Source organism: Lissotriton helveticus, chromosome 10 (genome assembly GCF_964261635.1).
Source record: "Lissotriton helveticus chromosome 10, aLisHel1.1, whole genome shotgun sequence".
NCBI classification, from domain to species: Eukaryota; Metazoa; Chordata; class Amphibia; order Caudata; family Salamandridae; genus Lissotriton; species Lissotriton helveticus.
In genome coordinates, this window is record NC_136071.1 from 9,154,917 (window position 1) to 9,180,463 (window position 25,547).

Genomic DNA, 25,547 nt, shown 5'->3' on the forward strand with positions numbered 1-25,547 from the left:
TTTTGTATTTTCAGCTAGTTGTTGAGATGTAGGGCACAGACACAGAGCGCTTGAAAGTTCTGCTCGGAGCAGCGAGTTTGCCACGTCTTCTCTTGCCTTCGGGAGGTAAGACTCGCTTTCTGTGCTCTTTGGTTTAGCAGCGCAGACCTTCAACGTAATGAATAGCTTCATGGGCAGGGTCTACTAACCACCTCGACTTTAGTCAAGAGTCAATTTAGTCCCAATTTTTGTTACAAGCCAAGTCTTGAGTGCCTTTATGGATCTTGAGGTGGCCCCTGAAGATACACACTCCCTTCAGAAACAACTTCGAGGACTGCCTGGCTGAGCCGGACACAGCCCCTTTCCAGGTCATGCTGATCGACAGGATTGTTCAAGCGGAGAGGTTAGTAAAATGTAGGTTTCTGGGTAGTGTTGGGACAGAAAGCAACAACCACCTTTGGAAGCTTGAAGTTTGTAGCCGGACACAAATGCCGGAAGGGACCACACAGTTCACAATGTGGTACACATAAACCTTCTCAGCACTGGCCATGCTGTGCCTTAGTACCCATGGTATAAGCCAGCAAAGACTGCCCAAAGGAGACCGCGCATCTCCCAGGGAGAGTCAGTCACATTCTCAGCAGCCAGCACAGAGTTATCCATTGCCTACATGTCCACTGTGTTGTAAACCCACCAATATTCACTTGATGTGTCAAAGGGAAACTGATTCCCTTTTAGTTACTAAGACGTGTAATAATGAACACAAAAGGTTTCTGATATGCCTCGTTTACTTTAAAACATTTCTGCAAGCTTGATTTAAGAATTTCAAATGTGTGGTCAACATTAATCAATGATTTTCTACAATAAACCTCATTGCAATAGCTCTATGCTTTTATTTACAAGGAATGTCAATACAGACAACATGAGAAGTCTTTTGTGTGTGCCACCCAGCTTAGAACAGCACACCGCTGGTTTGTAATCCGCAAAGTGGCACAAACTAAAACCAAAAGCACTTTCAGAACGAGGCACTTTGATAGAAGAGAGAGGCTTTCAAGATAGGCTTGGATTGTAAAGTAAAGTGTGTCCCAGCAAGGTTGCAGGAGTTGACCGAGGAATGATATTGGGAGTCACACGACCTAAGAAGACTCCTGGGAGAGAGTAGCCACAGGGATGGGAGACATGTAGTCGACACAGACTGCTGGGAGAGTCTCCCTGGTAGACCCCTCGGAGACAGACATACAAGCAAGTCAGTAAGTCAGTCAGTCTCCCTCTAGGCAGCCGGCTGGACTGCCGAAAGAGCAAGTCACTTGGTCAGCCATTGCAGTTTTGTGCTTGAGGACTGAAGGCCATTTTTCTTGCATCCATTTAAATCTAGCATTGGTTCTTTCTAGCTCATGTGCCAATAAATTCTGATTCATGTATCCCAGCGGCTTACAACTTCCTTCTCACAGTGATGCAAAAAACAAAAAACAAGGGAGACGCTTTGGCAGGAGGAATGGGCAGTGCCTAAGTGCTTCAAATGCTGTGAGGGGGAGAGAAGGTGAGAACTACACTCGGAACCCCTCCCTCACAGTCTCACCTGCTACTGGAAGGCTTCTTGCCAACCCACAAGAAGAAGTTGCAGCGGGCCTCTGGGTTGGAGGTATGGCCCTCGGGCCGCGCACACACATAGAACTGCTTGCCAAGGTTGGGTCCTTCCTTCTTCACTGTCCGCAAGACACATGGCTCGCTGTGGCCTTTGCAGATTGGAGGCGGTGGGGGGCCCTTAAGCACGGACTTCCAGAAATCAGTCTGTTGCTTGACCTGGCCCCCTGTTGCACCCACCTCTGCCTGCAACCCTGGGGTTTGAGTACTAATAGCACTCTTGGCCTTACTATCAGTTTCCAGTCGTTGTCCAATCTTGTCAGAGTCTTTTTTCGCCTTCTCGACCACCTCGCCTCCACCTTTCGCATTGGTGGGTTTAAAAAAGCCGAGGAGGCTCGCCTGCCCACTTGGAAGGTCCGTTTTCTGCTTTTTCGCACCTTTTTTGCTTACCTCTTCTGTCCGGCTTTGTTTTCGCCCAGCGTTCATCTGTCTCGGATTACCAGTAGATGCCCTGTTCACAGGCACTTTGTTGGCGTCTTGTGAGCTTGGCAGTGCCTTCTCTGTCACAAGACCATTGCCAGCCTGACGGTCAATTTTAACCAAAAACTGGGACAGCTTTTGCTGCTTGCCAGCGAATTCAGGCAAGAACTTGGTGCAGAATGGAGGGCACTTTGTCGCTGCCACCAGTTTGCACCTTAAGAAGGCCTTGATGGGGCAGTGGTCCGAGCCCTCTACATCTGGCATCAGAACTGAATCCTCAAACTCCTGCTCCACCAGGGCCCGATCCCCAAAAATGTAGTCAATCCGCGTGCCATAATTGGTCTGCCTGGCGCCAGTCGTCGTGCACCAGCAGGTGAAGGCGTTCCGCTGCGTGGGGTGGAAGAAGCGGAAGCTGTCCAGAAACATCCCCCCAGCTTCCTGTTCCGCAGCCGGTGGCGAATCCTGCTCCTCCGCTTCAGCAGAGGACTCTTGAGCTTCAGCGCCGCCGTCCCCATGGACCAAGAACTGATTCAGCCACTTGCGCCCTGGATTTTCTTCGAAGAATTCCTGAAGGACAGAAATGCAGGAGCTCAGACAATCTTCGAGAGACACAAATGTACACTTAACTTCTTTAATGCATCACCAACTGAGCAGAGAGGGAACCCTAACACTTTTTCCATAGTTTGGATAAAAAAATAGCCAACTAGAAAGGTCAGATAATGTTATTAGGATCCAATTTGCACACAGCCTTCATAGCGCTAGGTGTTACGTCATTCAACTCATTTCGTCCTCCACACTTCTTCGCCTACATCCATACAACACCTGGAAATTAATATACACAGCCACGCAGAATCAAAATATGAACAAGGCTCCCAGGACAACATCCTATAAAGATCCCTTACAATTTACAGACTTGGAGTTGCACAGCGCACATTAATGCATCCCTGTAATGACTGTCACAATAGGGGTCCTCGTCGAGAGGCCGTGGGCCGTCTATACATGGAGTGGGCGAGACCTGGGGCCCACTGGCATGCCTCGCCAGAACGCAGCCTCAGCCGATTCATACAGTAGCTGAAAACCATGATGCTGCCTAAAGTATTTGTCAAAAGGAACAGTTGGAAATCAACTCCATCTATAAAATGTTAAATGAACATTTGTCTGGCTCATGCCCTTTCCACAGTTTAAACGTTATAATTTAAAATACACAACAAAACAAATGTTGCGTTCAAGTTGTACAGTATATCTTTCAAGGCTCCCATTAAACTTTTAGGTCATTTCCAAAGCTCGCAATCCTGGACCTCTAACAGATTATATTTTCGAGGACTCAGGACGAAAGCCTTTAAGGCCGGTATTTTACAGAAAGCACTTCGGTTCTCCTGACTCAGAACCCAGAACAGCTATGGGCCTGGTTTAGATCTCAGTGGACGGGTTACTCTATCACAACGGTGACTCGTATCCCGTCCTCTGAAGTATAAATGCTATTGTATCCTAGGGCCTGATTTAGATCTCGACGGATGGGTTAAACCGTCACAACGGGGACAGATATCCCGTCCTCTGAAGTATAAATGCTATTGTATCCTAGGGCCTGATTTAGATCTCGGCCGACGGCTTACTCCATCACAACGGGGACAGATATCCCGTCCTCTGAAGTATAAATGCTATTGTATCCTAGGGCCTGATTTAGATCTCGGCGGACGGGTTACTCCCTCACAACGGTGACGGATATCCCGTCCTCTGAAATATAAATGCTATTGTATCCTAGGGCCTGATTTAGATCTCGGCGGACGGGTTACTCCCTCACAACGGTGACGGATATCCCGTCCTCTGAAATATAAATGCTATTGTATCCTAGGGCCTGATTTAGATCTGGGTGGACGGGTTACTCTGTCTCAACGGTGACGGATATCTCGTCCTCTAAAATATAAATGCTTTTGTATCCTAGGGCCTGATTTAGATCTCGGCGGACAGGTTACTCCGTAACAACGGCGACGGATATCCCGTCCTCTGAAATATAAATGCTATTGTATCTTAGGGCCTGATTTAGATCTCGTTGGACGTGTTACTCCATCACAACGGTGACGGATATCCCGTCCTCTGAAATATAAATGCTATTGTATCCTAGGGCCTGATTTAGATCTCGACGGATGGGTTAAACCGTCACAACGGTGACAGATATCCCGTCCTCTGAAATATAAATGCTATTGTATCCTAGGGCCTGATTTAGATCTCGGCGGACGGGTTACTCCGTCACAACGGTGACGGATATCCCGTCCTCTGAAGTATAAATGCTATTGTATCCTAGGGCCTGATTTAGATCTCGGCGGACGGCTTACTCCATCACAACGGGGACAGATATCCCGTCCTCTGAAATATAAATGCTATTGTATCCCAGGGCCTGATTTAGATCTCGGCGGACGGGTTACCTCATCACAACGGTGACAGATATCCCGTCCTCTGAAATATAAATGCTATTGTATCCTAGGGCCTGATTTAGATCTCGGCGGACGGGTTACTCCGTCACAACGGTGACGGATATCCCGTCCTCTGAAGTATAAATGCTATTGTATCCTAGGGCCTGATTTAGATCTCGGCGGACGGGTTACTCCGTCACAACGGGGACGGACGTCCCGTCCTCTGAAATATAAATGCTATTGTATCCTAGGGCCTGATTTAGATCTCGGCGGACGGGTTACTCCATCACAACGGGGACAGATATCCCGTCCTCTGAAATATAAATGCTACTGTATCCTAGGGATTGATTTAGATCTCGGCGGACGGGTTACTCCATCACAACGGGGACAGATATCCCGTCCTCTGAAATATAAATGCTATTGTATCCTAGGGCCTGATTTAGATCTCGGCGGACGGGTTACCTCATCACAACGGTGACGGATATCCCGTCCTCTGAAATATAAATGCTATTGTATCCTAGGGCCTGATTTAGATCTCGGCGGACGGGTTACCTCATCACAACGGTGACGGATATCCCGTCCTCTGAAATATAAATGCTATTGTATCCTAGGGCCTGATTTAGATCTCGGCGGACGGGTTACTCCATCTCAACGGTGACGGATATCCCGTCCTCTGAAATATAAATGCTATTGTATCCTAGGGCCCGATTTAGATCTCGGCGGACGGGTTACTCCATCACAACGGTGACGGGTATCCCGTCCTCTGATATATAAATGCTATTGTATCCTAGGGCCTGATTTAGATCTCGGCGGACGGGTTACTCCGTCACAACGGGGACGGACGTCCCGTCCGCTGAAATATAAATCCCATTATGTCCCATAGGATTTATATTTTGGCATACGGGATATCACTGTTGTGATAGAATAACCCATCCAACCAAGATCTAAATCAGATTAAATCATTTCAAAGGTTAAAACTTGAAAAAAATGAAAAACATTTTGTCAAACTCAGTTCCTTGTGAGCAATTGTGTCTAGCTAAATAAAGTTCTGAACCGGGCCGCATGTTCTGCACCCAGCATGCTCAGCTGTGCAGTCTACGGAACAATCAAGACAACCTGGAGCCCACAGAAGAATGGACCACGATGGGGGGCGATGGCTCTCACACGCATCCCCTGAAGGAAGCGAACAATGGTGGGCTCCATGAAGCAACAACTAATGTCTGCTACAGAGTTCTGTCTCTGCCAACCAGTCCTACCTCCCTGAAGTTGCCTCATCTCATTCAGGCTGTGTCACCCACACCATGATACTTCCTGAGCCCTGGAGTCATCCCAACTGACATGTCTCACGATGGAATATAATGCACCACACAACAGCTGCATGGCCCCTTCGTGTAGGACCAACTCTTTCTTGATATTTTATGGTATCGCCACCTACCGCTAAGACAGCTAGGGCTCTCTGGGACATGGCACAAGCTGTTGAAAGTTTTGTGCACATCCACTGAACTTCACATATTCTCAGTACGCTAAACTACGCAGGCAACAAGTCGAAGTAAAACCACCTCCAGGGCTGTCAGGTACAGGAGTGTGCTCAAGGTGTTTGGCCAGGGTCAACTACTCCCAATCTCTGGAGACACAGAAGACGCAGGAAGCACAAAAGGAGGGAAGAAATGTGTGAACAGGTGAGACCTACCGGGTCCTGCGGATCGCAGGTGTCGATGGTCCGGTGAGACGTGTTCACATCGCCTAGGACGATGACGTGACTGCAAAAAGAGCAGAAGGACACAGAGTCAACACGAGTTTAGGGCAACGTCGGCTGCGTGCAAGGACGAGAATGCAGCAATATCACCGCACAGCACATCTTCCCACTACTGACCCTTCGACTCTCTGAAGTGGGGCAGTGAACCTACATCTGTTCCTCTGCGTGGACGTGTATTGGATGCATCCTCCTATGATCTATTCAATAAAGAGCTTGTAGTCACTCTCTCCTGAAGAATGTACGATGATACAACGCGTACCATCACAACACGGTATGCTATATCGCTGTTTTGATAATGCAAGTCGTTACATCGACCTGCACTGGAGGGCGCTCTAGACTAAGGAATAGTGTGAATTACTATTCCAACTCCAGTCTACGTACAGTAGGGAAGGTGTTGGAATAGTAATTCACACTATTCCTTAGTCTAGAGCGCCCTCCAGTGCAGGTCGATGTAACGACTTGCGTTGTCAAAACCACAATTTAACCATACCGCGTTGTAATGGTTTAGTGGTTAAGGATGTCTCCCCTCCTGAAGCCTGGAGGATGCGCCGTTTCTAAATACATCTGTGCCCCCACCACAGTCCATACACACCCTCAGAGTGGCCACGGCACACTGAGCTCCTCTTTCCTGAACTTGAAATTATAGGCCCCCCTCCCTCCACACTCAGAACAGAGGATAACCCTTTCACCACTGACCCATGGATAGGCCATTGCATGTCCCCCCCTGCAAGCGGGGCGTTCAATTTCCCTCAGCTGCATGCTCAGCACACAGGATAACATTCCCTCTATTACACAAGCCACAGTCTGGCCTCACCAGAGCACAAACTCTTCTAAGCCTTCTCCGCGGCACTAGTGACATCCGCTGCTCGAATGCAGACGTGTGTGGCAGCCCTTGAACCCAAGCCCTTCACATACCCACCGGAATGCAGGATGGCTTCTGCCCTGGCCTGCAGGAGGCGGTAGAAGCGCAGTTTGTAGGCCTTGCGCTCCGGCTTCTCTGGGTCAGCGCGTGGGCAGTACACGTTTATCACAGTGAGCGTTTCTTCTCGCTCGTCCCGGGTCCTGTGGGCAAGAACAAGAGGGGTTGTCACCGGGTGCCCTGGGCAGAGACGGCTGGGTATACACAGGCCTCAATCAGCTAGAGACTAAGGAACAAGGGAAGGGTTTGAATATAGGAAGGATCAGTGTGCAGATATTAGAACTGTGTATGGGATAACTGAGATAACCGGAGGAAAGAGGAGACAGGTCGATGGAGCCAATAGGAGCAGAGACGGAGCTGGAAGGAGGAGTCACAACAGTTGCAGAGGCCTCCAATCAGCACCAAACTGGGGGGCAAGGAGAAGGTTTGAATAAAATAATGGGTTTGAATACACATTTCTCAGTCATTGCCAAATCTCAAAACAGGATTTGAATCAATTGTGATTTCTAAGACCAGGCAAGTTCAATATCATTGAATTTCTTGGGACCAATATTTCGACATATACAAAATAACAAAAATAACATGAAATATAAACACCAATTCTAAAGAGGAGACGAGAAGCAGAGGATTAAAAAAATCATCCTGGTTTAATTGCACGACACAACAACATTTACAGAACACATTGTGTTTAGAAGTCAACGCCAGGATCCCCTCGCGAGTGATAGATGGCGAGCTTTACAAATACACATACGTCCGTTTCCTGAATCTAGCCGATATTTAATCAATCTTAGCTTCTCAACACCTTCAGCGTCATTCCAAAGCGAAGTGTAAATTATAGTAGGCCTTTCAGCCCAACACTACAAGATACCGGCAAGGGAAAACGCTGGATTGTAAATATGCTATAAAAAAACAGGCGCTCGATTAATTCTGTCCAACATAACAGGTTTTCATTTATATGGTAATAGACGTATAAAAATAGTGGTTAGTGCATTTAAAAAAAAACAAAATGGCACAAGAGACTATGAAAATATAATCTCTTATCCAGCTTTACATTCAATGCCTTTCAACTATATAAGGAACCCCTCAAAATTCAACTCAACGCCCAGAGCCACCGAGCTGAACTTCCACTTCGAGACGATACAGCCTATGGTTAATAGTAGGAGAATTTTTCTTGGGACAGGCTGCCAGCGATATTAAACTCATCCTCTTCAGAAACAGATCTCAGGAATGTAAATAAGAATAGATTATTATGAGAAATAATACAATTCAAGCCTCCAAGAAGCTTTGGCTATAGGTTCAAGGGAATGTCCCAATTACTAAAAGTGTCATCAGCCATCAGTTCCCTCGAAGAAAGTACAAACTAGTCTGGGCCTAGATTTTTATTTTAACACAGATTTTAATTGGGACTAAATGGTGGTACCTTGAAGTACTTACAATGCCTCATTGTACCTCTAAATATTTCAGAAGAGGGAACTTTACACAAACTTATCATGCAATGTGTGTGCACTACTGGAAAAAAATGGGTTCTCCATCTATAATAGGAGAATAAATTCTAGAAATTAAGGCAAAATAGAATCTGGATAATAGCGCAGGTGAGAGGTTTCAATGCAAACATAACTCGCAGTGGGTGTGAGGTATTTAATGACCTTGAGCAACTGCAGACAGTGGACATCAGAAACATAAATTAAAACATAAAAGACAACAACAGAAAAGCGTCCACCACTAGCTTACCCACAGTGGGATGCAGGACATTAAACGAGGGGTAGCAGGAACTATGCCTGCAGCCAGCGCGAAACCCTCCAAAAGTGGGGGACAGAGCTGGACTGTAGGGTATCTTCTTCTGAGTTGTTTGCACAATTTCAAGAAATGCAGATAATTGTGACAATTTTAAGGAATTACAACTTGGTTCTGATTACTTTCTTATTTCTGTCACCAGTATTAGCCCAAGATTATTGTCTTGGAAATGTTAATAATAGCAAGAAAAAAACAGAATGTATTGGTCTGCAGTTTCAAAACTGGTGAAAGAATGAATAAAATATCTAATTTTGCAACATACTATGAGTATTAATGAGACAATGCAAAGTTGCAATACTCTCCTTGCAAATGTTGCGGAATTTAACATGTTTCAGAAAACATAGTGCCCACAAGGGTAAGAGCAAGTTTAAGTGCAGTAAAGGAGTCCACAAAGTGCGGAAACAAATGCCATATTGAGTTAGATAAATTAACTAGAAATCATTTAAATATGGACAATACTCAGTGTAAAAAGGAAGTGAAATCAATTAGAAATAGACTAAAATGGAATGGAAACCCAATACCACTCTAAAAGCAAGACCCAAAATCATGGGGTAATAAATATCCATACCCTGCTCTCTGCATCATGGATTAAGACGGTATCGCCCCAGCCACGTGGAAAGGTAATATACCCACTGCAACTCATAAGAAAGGATGCAGATCTAATAAGGTCTGGGCAAAATTTCAATTACACTGGCGTAATCAGAGTGATTTGGGTCATTCTGTGTTGCTCTTTGATGCTGAATTTACAACAAGGACGCAATTATTTTTGCTTGCGTAATTAAGAGTAATATGGGAGGAAACGTCCTACCATAGGAGCACATTTATCGAGTGTGAACAGACGTTCGCGTTCACTATTCCTGTTCTGCTGCATTTAGTGCTGTTTCTTAGCATAAAACGCATCCCGGGTCCATTTTGGATGCAAGAGTCCATTTTGCGCCAAGAAAATAGCTCAAAATGCCAGTAGTAAGTTGGGGGGAAATCCTACCCCAAGAGCACATTCATGGAGCGCGAGCAGCTGCTCGAGCTCACTATTGGTATTCTGTTGCATTTAGCGCTATTTCTTAGCGCAAAGTGGGTCCCCGCATCCACTTTGGACACAATGAGGCATTTGATTGCTAAGAAATCGAGCTAAATGCAGAATTATTCTTCCTGCGTAATTTCACAGAATCAAGCACGATCCTTGGGTAATTCTGCGTGATTATGCTAGACAGAATTTCGTGAGTTACGCCCATCCCTAGATCGAATGCCAAAAATTACAGGCAGATAGCATTAATAGATGAGACACACAACATTCTCTTAGCCATGATACTAATTATATCCTACGCCGATGAAACGCAGCTGTTGTTTACATTCGAGAAAAACGCTGTATGGAGTGGAGATGAAATGAACAGCTGCCTCTCCAAAGCGTTCTCCTAGTTCAGGAAAAACCCGCTGTGCCGATAAGTCCGAAATCATCTTCTTCGGCCACAGTCCTGGCGAGGAATAGTGCTACTGGTGGCCCCGGGATATGTCCCCTCCAGCCAGCCCAGTTACCACCGTAAACAATCTTGGGGTAAAACTAGATGCGGACATGTCTATGAAGTCCCAAGTCCAAGCTGTGGCCGGTACCCGTTTCTGGCTGCTGAAGAGGATGAGGAACTTCCTCCCCCTCCTTCCCGTTCCGCGTAGAAAAACCGCGGTCCAGGCCCTGATAACGTTATTGTTATTGTTATTTTAATTTTATACCGCGCCTAATCACCTGCAGGTCTCTAAGCGCCCGGAAAAGATGGTACAGGACAATAACATAACGGAGTCAGAGCAAAGAGTAGCAGTGGATTATGCCATGCTCAGGCTTCTCCTGAACAAAAGCGTTTTCAAGCTCTTTCGAAATCTTAACAGGTTTCCTTCCTCACGCAGCCCTCCAGGCAGATTGTTCCACAACTGGGGAACCAGTACTGAGAAGGCTCTCCCTCCCTTCGTCGCTAGCCTGTAGCGAGAACAGGTCAACAACTGTGAGTCCGAAGACCGAAGTGTTCTCACCGGGCAGTACAGTTGTAGGCGCTCCTTGATATAGGCTGGGGCCTTACCATAGATAGCCTTATGAGCTGTACACAAACTCTTAAATTCCACTCTCTCTATAATTGGAAGCCAATGTAGGCTTAGTAATAAAGGAGAGGCTCTAGACCTCCTGGGGAGTCTAAAGATCAATCGGGCAGCATCATTCATCAAGACCTGGAGCCTATTGGTAAGGGTTTTTGGTAGGCCAAGATAGAGAGCATTCCCATAATCGATTCTGGAAATGATAGTGGCAGTTACTATTAGTCGCATCATGGGCTCTGAGAGGATAGGGGATAACTTCCGCAGTTGCCGAATGATATTAGTACAGCTGCCTACCACCGACGCGATCTGAGGAGCCATCGACAGATCAGCGTCCAACCTAATCCCCAAGCTTTTTACAGCCAGTCTTGGTTTTGGGGCAGGGCCCAACTCCATAGGCCAGTAGAGGTCACTCCAAGGTGAGGAAATGGATGGTATAACCAAGATCTCAGTTTTTTCCGGATTGATTTTTAGAAGGTTATCCGTCATCCATTGCACCGTGAACCTCAAGATGTTCTGGGATTGGAGTTGCGCAGCCGTGGTGTCATTTATACTTAACAGCAACTGCGTGTCATCCGCGTAGTTAAAGACTTTACAGTCCATCGCAGCCAGCGCAGTAATCAGTGGTTGCAGGTATAGGTTAAATAGAAGCGGGGACAGGGCCGACCCCTGCGGTACCCCGCACTCTAGAATCCCCACCTCAGATGTTTCATCCCCCAGTTGTATCCTTTGGGTCCTTCCTGTAAGGAAGGATTCCAACCACTGAAACGCCAAACCCTTAATCCCAAAGTTCTTCAATCTATCCATGAGCAGGGTGTGGCTGACAGTATCGAACGCCGCTGATAGATCTAATAAAATCAGGGCGCTCGCTTTCTTACAGTCAGCCCTACCTCTTAGTTCGTCCAGCACCGAGAGCATCACCAACTCGGTGCTGTGATGGGCTCGAAAACCTGCCTGTCTATCATGGAGTAGGTGGTGAGATTCCAGATAGCAAGACAGGGACTGAAGAACGTGTTGCTCAAGGATTTTTGAGAGAAAGGGCAGCTGGGAGATGGGTCTGTAGTTCTTTAACACAGCGGGATCCGACCCCAGTTTTTTCAATAAGGGTCTTACCCGCGCCTCCTTAAGTTCACTCGGCAGATATCCCATGTCTAGCGATCTATTGAGGAGAGAGATAATATACTCCTCTAATAGGGGACGCGCGATGCGAAAGATCTCAGGTGGGCATGGATCAGCTGGGGAGCCAGATTTAATTTTACCCATCAGCTGTTCCAAGATTGGTGTATCCATCTCTGGAAACACTTCAAGAGAACAATCGCTCGCCTTTTTGGATGTTAAAGCGATGGCAGTCCCAGTTGCCGCCATATTCTCTATCTCCTGGACAATGGTCTTCACCTTCTCCAGGAAGTAGGTCTGGAAGGTGTTACAGTCAAAAGGGGCCCTAGTATTATCAGGCTTCTTACTCAGCTCGGCCAGTACTTTAAAGGTTTCTTTCTGAATATTAGTGGCCTTGCTTAGGCGCGACTCAAAGTAGTCCGCTTTGGCTTGGACCATGAGTTTTTTATAATGATGGAGGGAGGCCTTATAGATATTCCTATCTATATCCTGCTTGGATTTCCTCCACAACCTTTCCAATCTCCTTAGCTTTGTTTTGGTTTCCCTTAAGAGTGGAGTAAACCAGAGAGCTTTCCCTGAGCCCTTAATTTGCAGCGTCCTCACTGGCGCTATCTGGTCGATGGCACGAGTCATACATCTTGTTAAGTCAGAGTATTCTCGGTCCAGATTACAATCCACCTCTAAGGCCTGGGGAGGTTCCAGATGTGCCTTAGTCAAAGACATCAAATTGACTTCAGTCCATTTCCGGGTTTTTCTAAAACCATGTGAATTACGAGCAGCCCCATTGTTAAGGGGGACCTCACATGAGACCAAACAGTGATCCGACCAGACACAGGGCACTGCCTCACTGAATGTTAAAGTGGCATCTGTGGTCCACATAAGGTCAAGAGTGTGGCCTTTTACATGCGTTGGGGCATCTACGATCTGTCTAAAACCCAGTGCAGACATTAATGTGTCTAACTGGCGCGTAGGTGAGTCCCAGTTGGGCTTGTCCCAATGTAGATTAAAATCCCCTGTAACCAAGATTTTTGTATATCTTGACCTAAGGTCAGATATAATAGGACAGAATAGATCAAAGAAGGTTGGGGTTGCCTTCGGCGGGCGATAGACAGACAAGATCACCCAGCACACATTGTGTACCGTGAACTTTACCCCGAGAAGATCTGCTAGGTCAATCGTCTGTTAGTATCTTTTCAACTGTCATGGTCTTTCTGTACAGGACAGCTACCCCACCCCCCCGTGAGCCCCCTGGGCGGTTGTGCCACATTATATCATAACCACTTGGGACAGCGGCGATGATGTCCGGCAGCGAGTTCTCATCCGTCCAGGTCTCCGAGAGAGTCAGGACATCGATGCCACTGTCCTGAAGCATATTGTATACCTCCAAATGGTGACAGTGCAGCGAGCGGGTATTAAGGCTAGCTATTTTTAAGGTGGGATATTTATCCAGGACAGGTGTAATCCCAACATTCCGGGATATGCTGTAGTTTTTAAGCAACAGCAGGACCGCCTGGTCCACCATGGGCTCACCTCTGTTCATGGATTTAAGCTCCTCTGGGGAGTATGTGCGACGCAGACCAGCCGTCCCAGCCCCTGCGCCCGTCCGTGCGCGGACGGGCGCAGACGGGCTGGACTCTGGCGTGACTCCGGCGATGCTCCGGCGAGCCCACAGCGCGTGCCCGCTGCGCGTCAGCATGGCCCGTTTTAAATACCGGTCTAGCGTCCTTGCGACGACTAGACCGTGCGCAGCTTCTCTGTGCCGCCCCCCCCAACCCAAGATGGCCGCCGCAGTGCTGCCTCACGGGAGAAGGACCCGCTCCAAACGCGGTGACAAAACAATTATGGTGCAAGTAAGTGGGTAGTAATTAAAAGCCTAAAAGCGGCAACAATACACGACTAAATAAACAAGAATCCGCAATTTTTAAAAACTCCTTGTGCGAGCTCCTATGAGCGCGCTGCACTCTGTAGTGCTACTTGCTCTAAGGTCTAGGCTGGACTACGTTAATGTTTTGTACTTGGGTCTCCCAGACTACCTACTGGGCTGCCTAAGGTATTCCAAAACGCGGCAGCTAGGGTCATCCTGATGGTTGATCTTAGGACTCACTTGACGCCTCTGTTGATGTCCCTGCACTGGCTTCCGGTGCGCAAGATGGTGAAATTTAAGGCCTTGGTGCTGGCTTCCACGGCCTTTCACAATATTGGGGCTCCCTACATTAGGAGTAGAATTCAGCCCTATGTCCCTACGGGGACCCTGCGGTCCTCACTCACAGGCTGATGAGCGGGCCAAAGTTCACACGTTCACGTTTGGGCGGGCGCTCGTTCCAGGTGGCCGTTGCCAAGCTATGGAACAGCTTACCGCCTCCCCTGAGAGTGGTGTGGGATATTTTGAGCTTCAGGAGAAAGCTAAAAACGTGGGTCTTTCAACAATAGATGCGGCACTCGCGGTTGCGCTCTAGCTGTTCTGTCAAATAGGGCACAGTTAGAGCCGGGACACTAACAGAAGTAGCCGTGCGCTCTACAAATACCATAATATAACATAACATAACTAGAAAATCTAAAAGATTGGGTAGATAAACGGAATATGCTTCCAATGGAACAAATAGATTTAAGAAAAAATTCATAGCCTTCACTGTTATCTCAAACATCCAGCGAATATAGGAGTTTCAGAGAAAACAACCTGTTTATGTTATTTTACTTGACGTCTCCATGGCCTTCGACAAGGTGGATAAAGAATACTTTGGCAAAACCTAAGTGTTTTAAAAATTCCAACTAAATTATTAAACGCCCTACTTTAATTAAATTCATAAACCTGGACGTAGGTCCTTCTGGGGAAAGACTGGGACTCACACCAAAAACTATGTGCACCTAATTTTTTAGCGCAAGGTTGCTTCTAAGTCCACTCTTCTTTTATGCATATCCACCACGGAAGGCTGCAGGACGTCTTGGTTCTATCAATTCATACAGGATTCTTCCCGAACGAAGAGGGTCCGACCCAACGCAAGATTTTTTTATACCAAATCATGATGTTTAATTTAAGGACCAATCGTCTCCCACTGCAATGTAACATCAAAATAATGGGACAGGATGGATGAGGCCACTTGCCCCTTTTGTAAATTATTCAATCAAGACTGGAAATAAACTTTTTGTTTTCCATACATTGGCAGGATTAAGAGGTCATTATTATATTTAAAAAACAATTGTTTGTGTCAAATAATGTGTTAAATGTAAAAGAGGCGTTAAAAGGTTCCTAATCCTAAAATTTCAATCGTATGTACTTTTTTTAATGTTTACTGCTTTTTATACTGACGGCATGTTTTACAAATGTTTGCATTGTTTTCATGTTTGTTGTGCCATTATTGCAATTTTCAAGCAGTAAATAAACCTAATTGATTAAAAGGTGTACGTATGAATATGTAAGGGTTTTACTTTGAGATAAATGCGTCCTGGGAGGGAAGACGAGAGAGGAATGGTGTCAGAGTGCCCATTACATCATCCAAAAAGAGGAGAATGAAGGCACTGACAAGGAGTCACACGTGAGGTCTCTAAAAAAATTATATTAACCCCTTGCATGCTCGTGACGGAACCATTCCGTCATGAGCCACGGTGGTGCTGTGCTGGTGACGGAATGGTTCTGTCACGGCCCGGCCACAGCGCCTGCGTGGCGCTGATTTCGCGCCTGCTCTGAGGGTTCTATTAGGCAGGCGGGCCGTGACGGAACCATTCCGTCACAAGCACAGCGCCACCGCGGCTCGTGGCGGAGTGGTTCCGTCACGAGCACGGTGGCGCCACGCGGCCCCGCCCCCCCCAGCGCCGCGGCGGAATTACCGCCACGGCCAAGGGGTTAAACAATGCTGTGCATAATAATGCGTGAGGGGTTCAGGGGATATCGCGCCAACTATAACTACTGGGACCAACACCTCTGTCCATGCAGATGAAACCAATGGGAGTCAAAGCCGCTCGACTGGAGCTGGAATGATGAACGTTATCAAGGATGGCGGCACAGCGTCGAGTGTGCAAACTGTGCGAATATATGGGAAGCTAAAGGGAACCCTGCAGAAGCCGCCTACGAAGGCCAGTTTGAGCTCCCCTGGAGCAGCCAATATGTTGGAGGACTCGCTTTATCTGGAAACATCACAAGGTTTAAAAAATATGATGTGGAAGGAACAGAGATCTCGAGGCCAGTCGTAAGGGACAACCTGAGGTTATGAAGGATGCCTTGATGTTGAGATGTACAGGGATTGCGTCTTTATGAAGAAACCTCTATAACAATATCCTCGACAACAACAAAAAAACTAGAAAAAAGTAATTACATCAGAAATTATTTTTAGGTTTTTAAAACCACAAAAATAATTTTTTAAAGGATTTTTACAAACAGTAATTTTGACAGATTTAGAATTACAAATAGATTTAGAGTTAAGGTAAATTTGGGAAAGATAAATAAAATCAAATGTATTCATAAAAGTTTAGTTTTTAAATTTCTCCTTAGTTTTACAAATGCTGTTAAAGACACTGTGCTTCGCTGTAAAGGAATTCCTACCTAAACTAAATGCATTCTTTAAAATGACCTACAACTCAGCAGCATATAAGTCAAGCAAAGGCAAACTTGACCCCAGTAGCAAAACCGCTGAGACACTATGGATTGAAAGCATAAAAAAGTAACTTCTGAACTTCAAGGTGACAGGTCATGTAATCCCCCTCAGGCTTTTTACTACCTTTGGGGTCCACAGATTCGTTTACTCTCTTTAAAAGCACTGTACATATCATTGCCTCTGTATACTTCAATACATAATGCAATAACAGGACGTATCGCAGACAGCAGCACGTCTGCAGAGTCGAAGACATTGTCCACCTGCATCTACAAACCTCCTCGCTGTACCTCAAGCTCTCCTCTCTTTCTGGTGCTTATGCTGTGACTCTGCAACATTACTACACTCCTAGTGCCACCTATAAAATAACAAATGCTCTACGAACATAGTCATGGCCCCCACTCCTACCTCTACGTACATGATTCTGTGGCGGGTGAGGACCGCCCGCCCCTCATTGTCCAGCGATTGAAGCTCCTCCTCTGAAAAATCCTCTGTGGCCCCATAGCAGCCGACCGCTCCAGTGTGATTGGTCAGCATCCCAGAGAGGCCCTCCTCAGCAGCCAATGGTGTTGCGCTGTCCCTACAGAAGGTGGCCACCCCTGTTGAATAAGGCACATAACACATTGAAAATATGTCCCATTATTTTGCAACAGTTACAGTTTGAAATCAGTGAGACATGAAATTGCAAAAAAACAACTGAAACCCTTGAAAATTCAGAATATAGGATGCAGTCTGGAGAGAATGTGCGTGTGGGAAGAAATGAAGGATGTGCAACAACCCCATCCACCCCACCCCCCAACGATGAAGGTTGTAAATGCCTCACCTGAGTAGCCGCTTCTCCCCCGGCTGAAACTGAAGTAAGAGTTGTAACCTTCCACCACTGCTGTAGGCTCTTCCAACAGGTCCCCTAAACAAGAGAAACACACACCTTACAAACCACTCATGTTGCAACACTACACAGTGTGGACACATCTTGAATGGGGTCTGTGGGTAGTCAGTTCAAGCTATCCTGCAGCAGAAGTAGAGGCCAGCCGTGAATGTGCCCACAACCTGCATCAGCACATTGTGTGTCTTTTAGGCTTCCAAGAGATATTTTAGAGGGCTGGGGAGCTGCTGAGGTCCTGAAGACCCCTGACTCTTAATCTACAAGTCTCAGGGCACTTTATGTTATGCAATGTTTGGAACACCCAATATCGCTTCCAACAGATGCTCGACCACATTGTTCAAAGACAGACTGAAAAGAACTGGAGGAGTGCACAGCCCTGCCTGACGCCCCACTCAGTCGGGATTGGACCCTACACTCATCAAGTGGCCCCAATGAGCCTTAGCCTACGATGATATGTTATGGGCCAGAACTGAAATCGCCTCACTGGAGTTACTTAATGAGCTTCTAGATTACTGTTCCAAGAACACCTATTGTTCTTAATCATTAACACTACTAAAAGTAAGATAATGATGTTAAACCAAGACCACTGTCCGGCTTAAACAGATGCTTAACGTGCATGGTGTTCCCTTGGAACAGGTCCCCAGGTGTGATTACCTGGGGATCCGCTTTGAGGAGAAGCCGAGCTGGAGATCGCAAATACATAAGGCAACTACTTGCCTTTTGCAAAATTCGAGGGCAATACTTGATGTGAAAGGCAAATCCCTGAGTATAAGTATGCTGATCTACCAGCAGAAAGCAGGGACTGGAGCATTATATGGGGCTGAATTTTGGGGGCTAGCCAACTACAAGACACTCCAAGTTGAAGAAAATAATTTCTTCAGGTCACCGCTGGCCCTGGAACCCTGTGGTGCCTTTATAGCATTTCTTGCATAGCAGCTCAGGCTGGATTAAAAACAGTATTATACAGGGTGTGTGTGCGTAGAAATCCTTGAGCATCAATATATATGAAAACTAGCCATGATAAGGGCGGTAGCACGGGTTACGTTACGTTAGGAAGCTGCTGATCCGGTACATTTAGAACATTATTGGAGGGCCCCCTCCAATACTCGACCAGATTCAACTGAACTTGTCAAGAGGCTGCACTAGTCATATGGGAGAGTGGTTCAAAAAGTGCAAACAGGCGCCTAGAAGTTGAATACCTCACCCCACGCGCCTACGTTTGACTGGGAGGGATATTTGAATGAGGTATAACCGGATCTGAAACGCTACCTTTATAGAAGGTTTAGAATGGGGATCTTCCACACTAAGGTCTATGTACCCCAGTATGAAAGGAAACAAAGGGGAGCGAATACTGTGACTGCTCTCTTGGGAGCAAAGATACCATCATGCACTTCATGCTGCTTTGCACAAAGACGTTGGCGTCTTCTGCTATTCAGGTTAAAAGTGACCTGAACCTCCCAGGAAGCAAAGACTCTTTCCTAAGGCGCCACTAACCGTAACATCAGTGTCCTCCTATGTATGTTTTTTATGGCCAAAGATTAGACACTGGATTGTACAGCAACGCGTTGCCCAATTATCTAAAGAGGGTAAGGGCTCCTAGACTAGTATTACTGTTTTTTACGAGTCACCACATGCACAGGTTTTTATTCCTTCATGGTGTTTAGTTGTCTGATGCGGTGTGTAGGGCCATTGACGGTTGTTCTTAACCTACGTATTTCACTTGCATGCTCTGCCTCCCAGGGTAGCATCCCTGGGGCAGCACAATCTTTATAATACAGCGCACTGTCCCCGTTTGCACCCAGCACACCTTCTGAAAGGTACACAGTGGTGTAAACAGGGAAAGTGCACCGTATACATGATACGGCCTCAGGAGTCCTTGTTTTTTCGATACCTTTAGTCCCCGCCATCCCCACCAAGTGCAAGAATGCGGATGGCTCTTCCTATCCACCGAAGCAGAGACTGTCACCGTCCTCCATAAGACACATCAAGCACAGCCATTCTCTTTATTCACGAATCCTGTGCAAGGTGAAGTTACTCTCTGCAACCATAGGTAAGTCCTCTCCACCCAGACCCAAGCATCTGAGATGCTCTTCGACCCCCTCCAAAGCGCAGGGATGTTCGTTCTCCTCATATACACAGATGGGAAGGATGGAGGAGGGAAATCTTTGCAGGAAGAGCATAAAATGTAAGCAAGAGGATGAGGGGTATATTTTTCGAATAGTAAATGATACCGTGAAGGTAAGAATTAGCGTGGAACGTAGAAGCGTACAGAACATGACTAGAGTGGCACAGCACAAGGATGAGTTTGCAAGTGGCCAGTACTTGTTCCAGTGTGCAGAGTATCAGAAAAGGTTTCATGGGGGATTAAAATTCACAGAGCGTGGTCTTGTTAGCAGGCCAAGGCTTTAGTCTGAAAATGACTGAACCATTCTGATGAGTTGTCTGGTGTGCGGTGCGGCTGAGGGGCTGCAGTGTTAGATTGTGAGTGGGCAAAGCAAAGGCGAGAGTGGTTACTGCGGATCAAAGTGTTTAGGGAGAGCATCAAAACAGGGTCTGGGATGTTCTATCTTTTTTCCTCCATTACGTTTTTCATATTTAGCATGGCAGGTCCTCCTGTTGGGTCTGTAAGCTTTGAAATAGGTTCCCGCTCGACTGAATGACTTTGTACGATGGGGTGTTTGTATAAGTCTGCCTGTAAAATACCTTCCGTCAGAAGGGAAGTGACATTTTAATCGGTGTCAAAAAGTTTACACATCAGGCTTTCTGTAAATCAGATTGCTTCTGTTATGGAGGGAAGAAGCATCTGGCAGGCGATGAGCCGTCTACTACATCTCGGGAAACCCACGTTCTATCAGGTCCTCTTCATTATGGGGACCATTGACGGGGAGCCTATGTGGGATAACATTAAAGAATGGAAACCCATCTGCCTCAAAGTTGTGAGTACATGGGTAAGACAGGAAGGCTGGAGTGACCCTTGACTATTTGAACTTCCATAACTGAGGAAGAGTGCGAGTTGGAGCATTTGAAAGCTCAAGAGATGCCCTGCGGTCCACACATATTCGCTAGCCTTGCTTTGGTGGGAATTTTCGGTGCATGGACCAACCCTCCCGCTCCCAAAGATCAACACTGGACAGAACAGTTTAGCATCATTGTATCGATTACTGGTGGGCAGCACCATACAGAGTGATAAATAAATGAAGGAATGTTGTTTGAATCCAGTGACAGGAATTAACTCAAGCGTGGCGACCATGACTACATGGTGTCTAAATGAGTCTATGTACGAAGGGGAATGCCCAGGTGAGGGCCCTCTACTCAGTGCGCTATAGGACTCAAACTGTACCTCACTGATGTGGCCCAACAAGTCCGACAACAGCCTGGGGCTGCTCGTGTCACAGTTCAAAGGGGGCCTGGCCTGGCAGTTCGGACGGGCCCATCCTTGTGTGGCAGGAGAAGTACCATTTGTAATGGTTGCCCTCATCTATAATGGCACAGATAAGCTACAACACAAAGGAATTGAATGAAGCTTTGAGTAATTACCAGTGGCAGACATTAAGCCCTTCCAGCTATCAGTTTTTATGCCATAGGCATAATTCTAGGCACACACACCCAAGTGTGAACCTAAGTGAGCCAAACAGGCCCAAGCGCAGAGCAATGCAAATCAACGCACATCCTGCAGGGTGCAAAGATAAGCACCCAAGCACGTCTATTTAGAGTTAAGCATGACCACACCACAGGCATGTCTAAGCACACAGACCTAAGCATGCTTCCTCCCAGTGCCAAGGACGCCTACACATGACTAATAATGCCCATATGAAGTCCCAGGTTGGTCCCAGCTGAAGGATCAGCACGCCTAGTGATACGCTTGGGCACCTGAAGCTCAGCCCAGGTCTCTTGCACACACCACCACATGCAGACACCATGACACCACAGCTCTCACGTGTGACTTTGGTCTCCTGTAGGCAGATGATGTCAGCATCCAAGCTGTCCAGGACCCCTCTCACTCCGGCCTTGGTGGCCCTGATGCCATTGATGTTCCAGCTGACAATTTTCATCCTGCAGAGTGCCTAGAAAGGGTGTGTGAGAAACAGAGTGGCACTAGGGCCCCTGCAGGAATGGAAGGAGACAGAGGAGTTGGGAGGCCCCTGGCGGGCACCACTCTGGTGGATGGCAGCTGCCCAGGTGAAGGCAGTGTGAGGGGACCATGAGATAGGAGGGGTTAGAACCAACCCTGCAGGAGGGCACTGCCCAGGGGCAGGCAGTGTGAGATCAAAAGAGGACTGGTAAGAACCAACCCTGCAGGAGGGGCTGTGAGGGGACACTGCAGAGTGGCAGGCAGTGTGGGCTCAAAAAGGGGCACTGCCCAGGGGCTGGCAGTGAGAGAGGGCAAAGAGAGAGGAGTGTTTACAACCAATGCTACAGAGGGCACTGCCAGGGGGCAGGGGGAGCTGGCTGCCCAAAAGGAGCTTTATTGGTGGGGACAGCACTATACAAAGGTCTGCTAGGGATGACCCTGCAGGAGGGCAGTCTGGGCACTGACCATGAACAGTATACACAGGGGGTGTTATTGGCAGCCACTGCAGGGGGTCACCATACAAGCAAGAAAAACTGTCAGCCTCTGCATATGGCTACCACCATGGAAGAGGCAAGTGGTAGGTGGAGGGGGTGGGTGAGTGCTCAGGGGGAGATCACTGCAGGGTCACTCCAGACAGGAAGGATGGGGGTCTGACACTGCCCAGCTCTGGGGGCAGAGGCCAGCACTGCCCAGCCCTAGTGGTGTCAGGTGTAGTGTCCGCAGGAGGGCAGCTGGGCCGCCTCTTGTGCATCCCCGGTGCCCCCTCCCCCGGGGCAGTTCTCTGGAGGGCGGGAAGCTGTCAGGAGGGACCTGTTGTCAACAGACACAGACGACAGACTAGAACCTTGCACGTGCTGCCTGGCGACAGCGGCCATCTTAGATTGGGGCCGTGCTTCCTGCGAATAAAAGATGGACCACCTTTTGTTTACAACAAAAGTAGTAGGCGGCGGCCATCTTGGATAAGGATTCAAGCGCCCAATAGACATGGAAAGAGAGACAAGATTGCAAATTATTTTGCAACTAGTTGGCTAAGGGCCATTTTGAGTTCTCTTTTTTTCCGTATACAACAAGCCCGACCAAGAACAATGGAGGTGCCCGAGAGTTTCAAGAATTAATAAATTCAAGCAGAACATTGAGTACAAAGTACAGTATTAGATTCTGCTCTCAGTATGGGGCGCTCTGATGGCGCTGGCAACGCGTTGCGCCTTTGCACCGGTGTTGAACTGAGTGTGCCCGCTGTGCCCACTCTAAGATGGCCGCCGAACTTCCGCGCGCACGCTACTGGGTTCCCTTAGGTCCTGTACAGCGTGGCCAACCCCAAGATGGCCGCCGAATTCCGCGCGCACGCTCCTGCGTTCCCTTTGGACCTGTACAGAGGTGCCCACTCCAAGATGGCCGCCGAGGTTGCGCGCGCGCTCTTGTTTCCCTGCAGCCAGACCTGCCAATATACCCGCTTCTGGCGTAAGACTCCCGATTTTTTAAGCCAAAAATCGGCCTCATTTTGGCATAGCTGCCAAGGTTTCAGATTGCTATGTGTGACATTTTCATAATTTCAGTGAAATTATGAGTGACAATTCAACTACTATGAGTGACACTTTTTCACAAGCAAAATCGAGCAATGAAGATGAGGGACAAATATAAATGTCAGAAATTAAACCGATTTGAGCAACAAAAAACACTAAGAAGATCTTAAAACATCTGCAAAGCACTAGAATTGGAAGGGCGCTAACTTAGTGCCCTTGTAATGGGTGGGGGTAAGGTATTATCTACTTATTCACTGTGTCTCGACTTGGTCACCGGATCACCGACCGACCCCTGCCCTCACCACGTCTTCAACAGGGCCGACGCTGTCATCGCACCCCACCTGCAAGACATCATCAACACCTCCTTCGACACCGCCATCTTCCCTGAGAGCTGGAAACACGCCGAACTCAGCGCTCTACTCAAGAAACCAACAGCGGACCCCACCGACCTCAAGAATTACCGCCCCATCTCGCTCCTCCCGTTTCCAGCCAAAGTCATCGAGAAGACCGTCAACAAGCAGATGGCCGCCTTCCTCGAGACGAACGGATCCCTCGACCCCTCACAGTCCGGCTTCCGAGCCAAACACAGCACCGAGACCGCCCTCATCGCCGCCACCGATGACATCCGAGCCCTGATGGACAATGGAGAAACAGCGGCCCTCATCCTCCTAGACCTCTCCGCGGCCTTCGACACGGTCTGCCACCGCACCCTAGTTCGGCGCCTCAGCAACATCGGAATCCAGGACAAGGCGCTGGAATGGATCATCTCCTTCCTCGACGGAAGAACACAGAGAGTCCGCCTACCACCGTACAAGTCAGAGGCCTCCGAAGTCTTCTGCGGCGTCCCCCAAGGATCATCCCTGAGCCCCACCCTCTTCAACGTCTACATGAGCCCCCTCGCGGCCATCGTACGCAAACACCACCTCAGCATAATCTCCTACGCCGACGACACCCAGCTGATCCTCTCCCTGACCAACGACCCCACCGCCGCCAGAGCCAACCTGCACGAAGGGATGAAAGAGGTAGCTGAGTGGATGACGACCAGCCGCCTGAAACTGAACTCGGACAAGACGGAGGTCCTCATCCTGGGCTCCTCACCCTCCGCCTGGGACGACTCCTGGTGGCCTCCCGCCCTGGGCACCGCACCCAAACCGACAGACCATGCACGAAACCTGGGCTTCATCCTGGACTCCTCCCTCTCCATGACCAGACAAGTCAACACCGTCTCCTCGGCGTGCTTCAACATCCTACGCATGCTACGGAAGATCTTCTGGTGGATCCCCACAGAGACCAGGAAGACCGTCACCCAGGCCCTCGTCACCAGCCGACTGGACTACGGTAACGCCCTCTACGCCGGTACCACCGCCAAGCTCCAGAAGAGACTCCAGCGGATCCAAAACGCCTCAGCCAGACTCATCCTCGACATCCCACGATCCAGCCACATCTCCGGACATCTGAGAGACCTTCACTGGCTCCCCGTCAACAAGAGAATCACCTTCCGCCTCCTCACCCACGCACACAAAGCCCTGCACGACCAAGGCCCGAGCTACCTCAACAGCCGAGTCAACTTCTACGCTCCCAGACGCCACCTCCGATCAGCCAACCACGCCCTCGCCGCCGTCCCCCGCATCCGAAGAGCGACTACAGGAGGAAGGTCATTCTCCTACCTGGCCGCCAAGACCTGGAACTCCCTCCCGTCCGACCTGCGCCTGACCCAAGACCACCTCTCCTTCAGAAAGAAGCTGAAGACCTGGCTGTTCGAGCAGTAGCGGCACCCCCCCCCCCCCCAGCGCCTTGAGGTCCTATGTAGCGCGCTCTATAAATGTCACTGATTGATTGATTGATTGATTGGTCTGTTTTTTTGTTGTTTTTTTTTGCATTTTGGTACAATTAATAACAACAAATATTAGAATGGAAAGAAAATTCCACGCCTGGGTGCATCATTCATACTGAACATATGGCAATCTCTGGTGCACCGTTTCTCCCACAACAGACAATGAAGTAAGTATATTTTATTGGAGGCAGCACAGCATTTCTAGATACCACTTCGCTTTAAAAAGTGACCTGTAAATTCAAGCAGGTGTTAACGCGGGGTTTCTGGTTTCTAGTTACCTTACCAGATCCCAAATCAAGTCTCACTGGATCGTTGGTACCTGTCATTGAGTAAAAGATAATCTACTACTAGGTTAGTCAATTAAGAACTTACACCACTCTAAATAACCACTGACCAGTGATAAAGTTTAAAGATTTAATATAAAGCCAAAGATAACTGAAGATACAAACTTCTCAAGATAAGGTTTAAAAGGTATACGGGTATCACTATGAACATAAATTCTTTGAATAGTCTGAGTCTACAAAACAGAATAAT

General features: G+C 47.8%; 1 protein-coding gene across 1 annotated transcript; it reads right to left on the bottom strand.

Annotated features, from left to right (window-relative positions):
- Positions 1 to 849: 849 nt before the first annotated feature.
- On the bottom strand, positions 850 to 22,435 carry APEX2 (apurinic/apyrimidinic endodeoxyribonuclease 2). The gene is made up of 6 exons (XM_078664539.1): positions 21,522 to 22,435; positions 17,522 to 17,605; positions 17,117 to 17,297; positions 7,123 to 7,269; positions 6,142 to 6,211; positions 850 to 2,607 (listed from the first exon to the last, which is right to left on the bottom strand). The coding sequence occupies exons 1-6, from the start codon at positions 21,634 to 21,636 to the stop codon at positions 1,552 to 1,554; spliced, it is 1,653 nt and encodes a 550-aa protein (XP_078520665.1). The 5' UTR covers positions 21,637 to 22,435; the 3' UTR covers positions 850 to 1,551.
- Positions 22,436 to 25,547: the final 3,112 nt, after the last annotated feature.

What these genes read in the sequence shown, in the direction of transcription:
- APEX2 (XM_078664539.1), bottom strand. Translation starts at nt 21,636, where the DNA reads ATGAAAATTGTCAGCTGGAACATCAATGGCATCAGGGCCACCAAGGCC. An exon ending in ACAGGAGACCAAAGTCACAC is followed by an intron (nt 17,606 to 21,521) that starts GTGAGAGCTGTG and finishes TCTCTTGTTTAG; the next exon opens with GGGACCTGTTGGAAGAGCCT. An exon ending in GGGGAGAAGCGGCTACTCAG is followed by an intron (nt 17,298 to 17,521) that starts GTGAGGCATTTA and finishes CTTATTCAACAG; the next exon opens with GGGTGGCCACCTTCTGTAGG.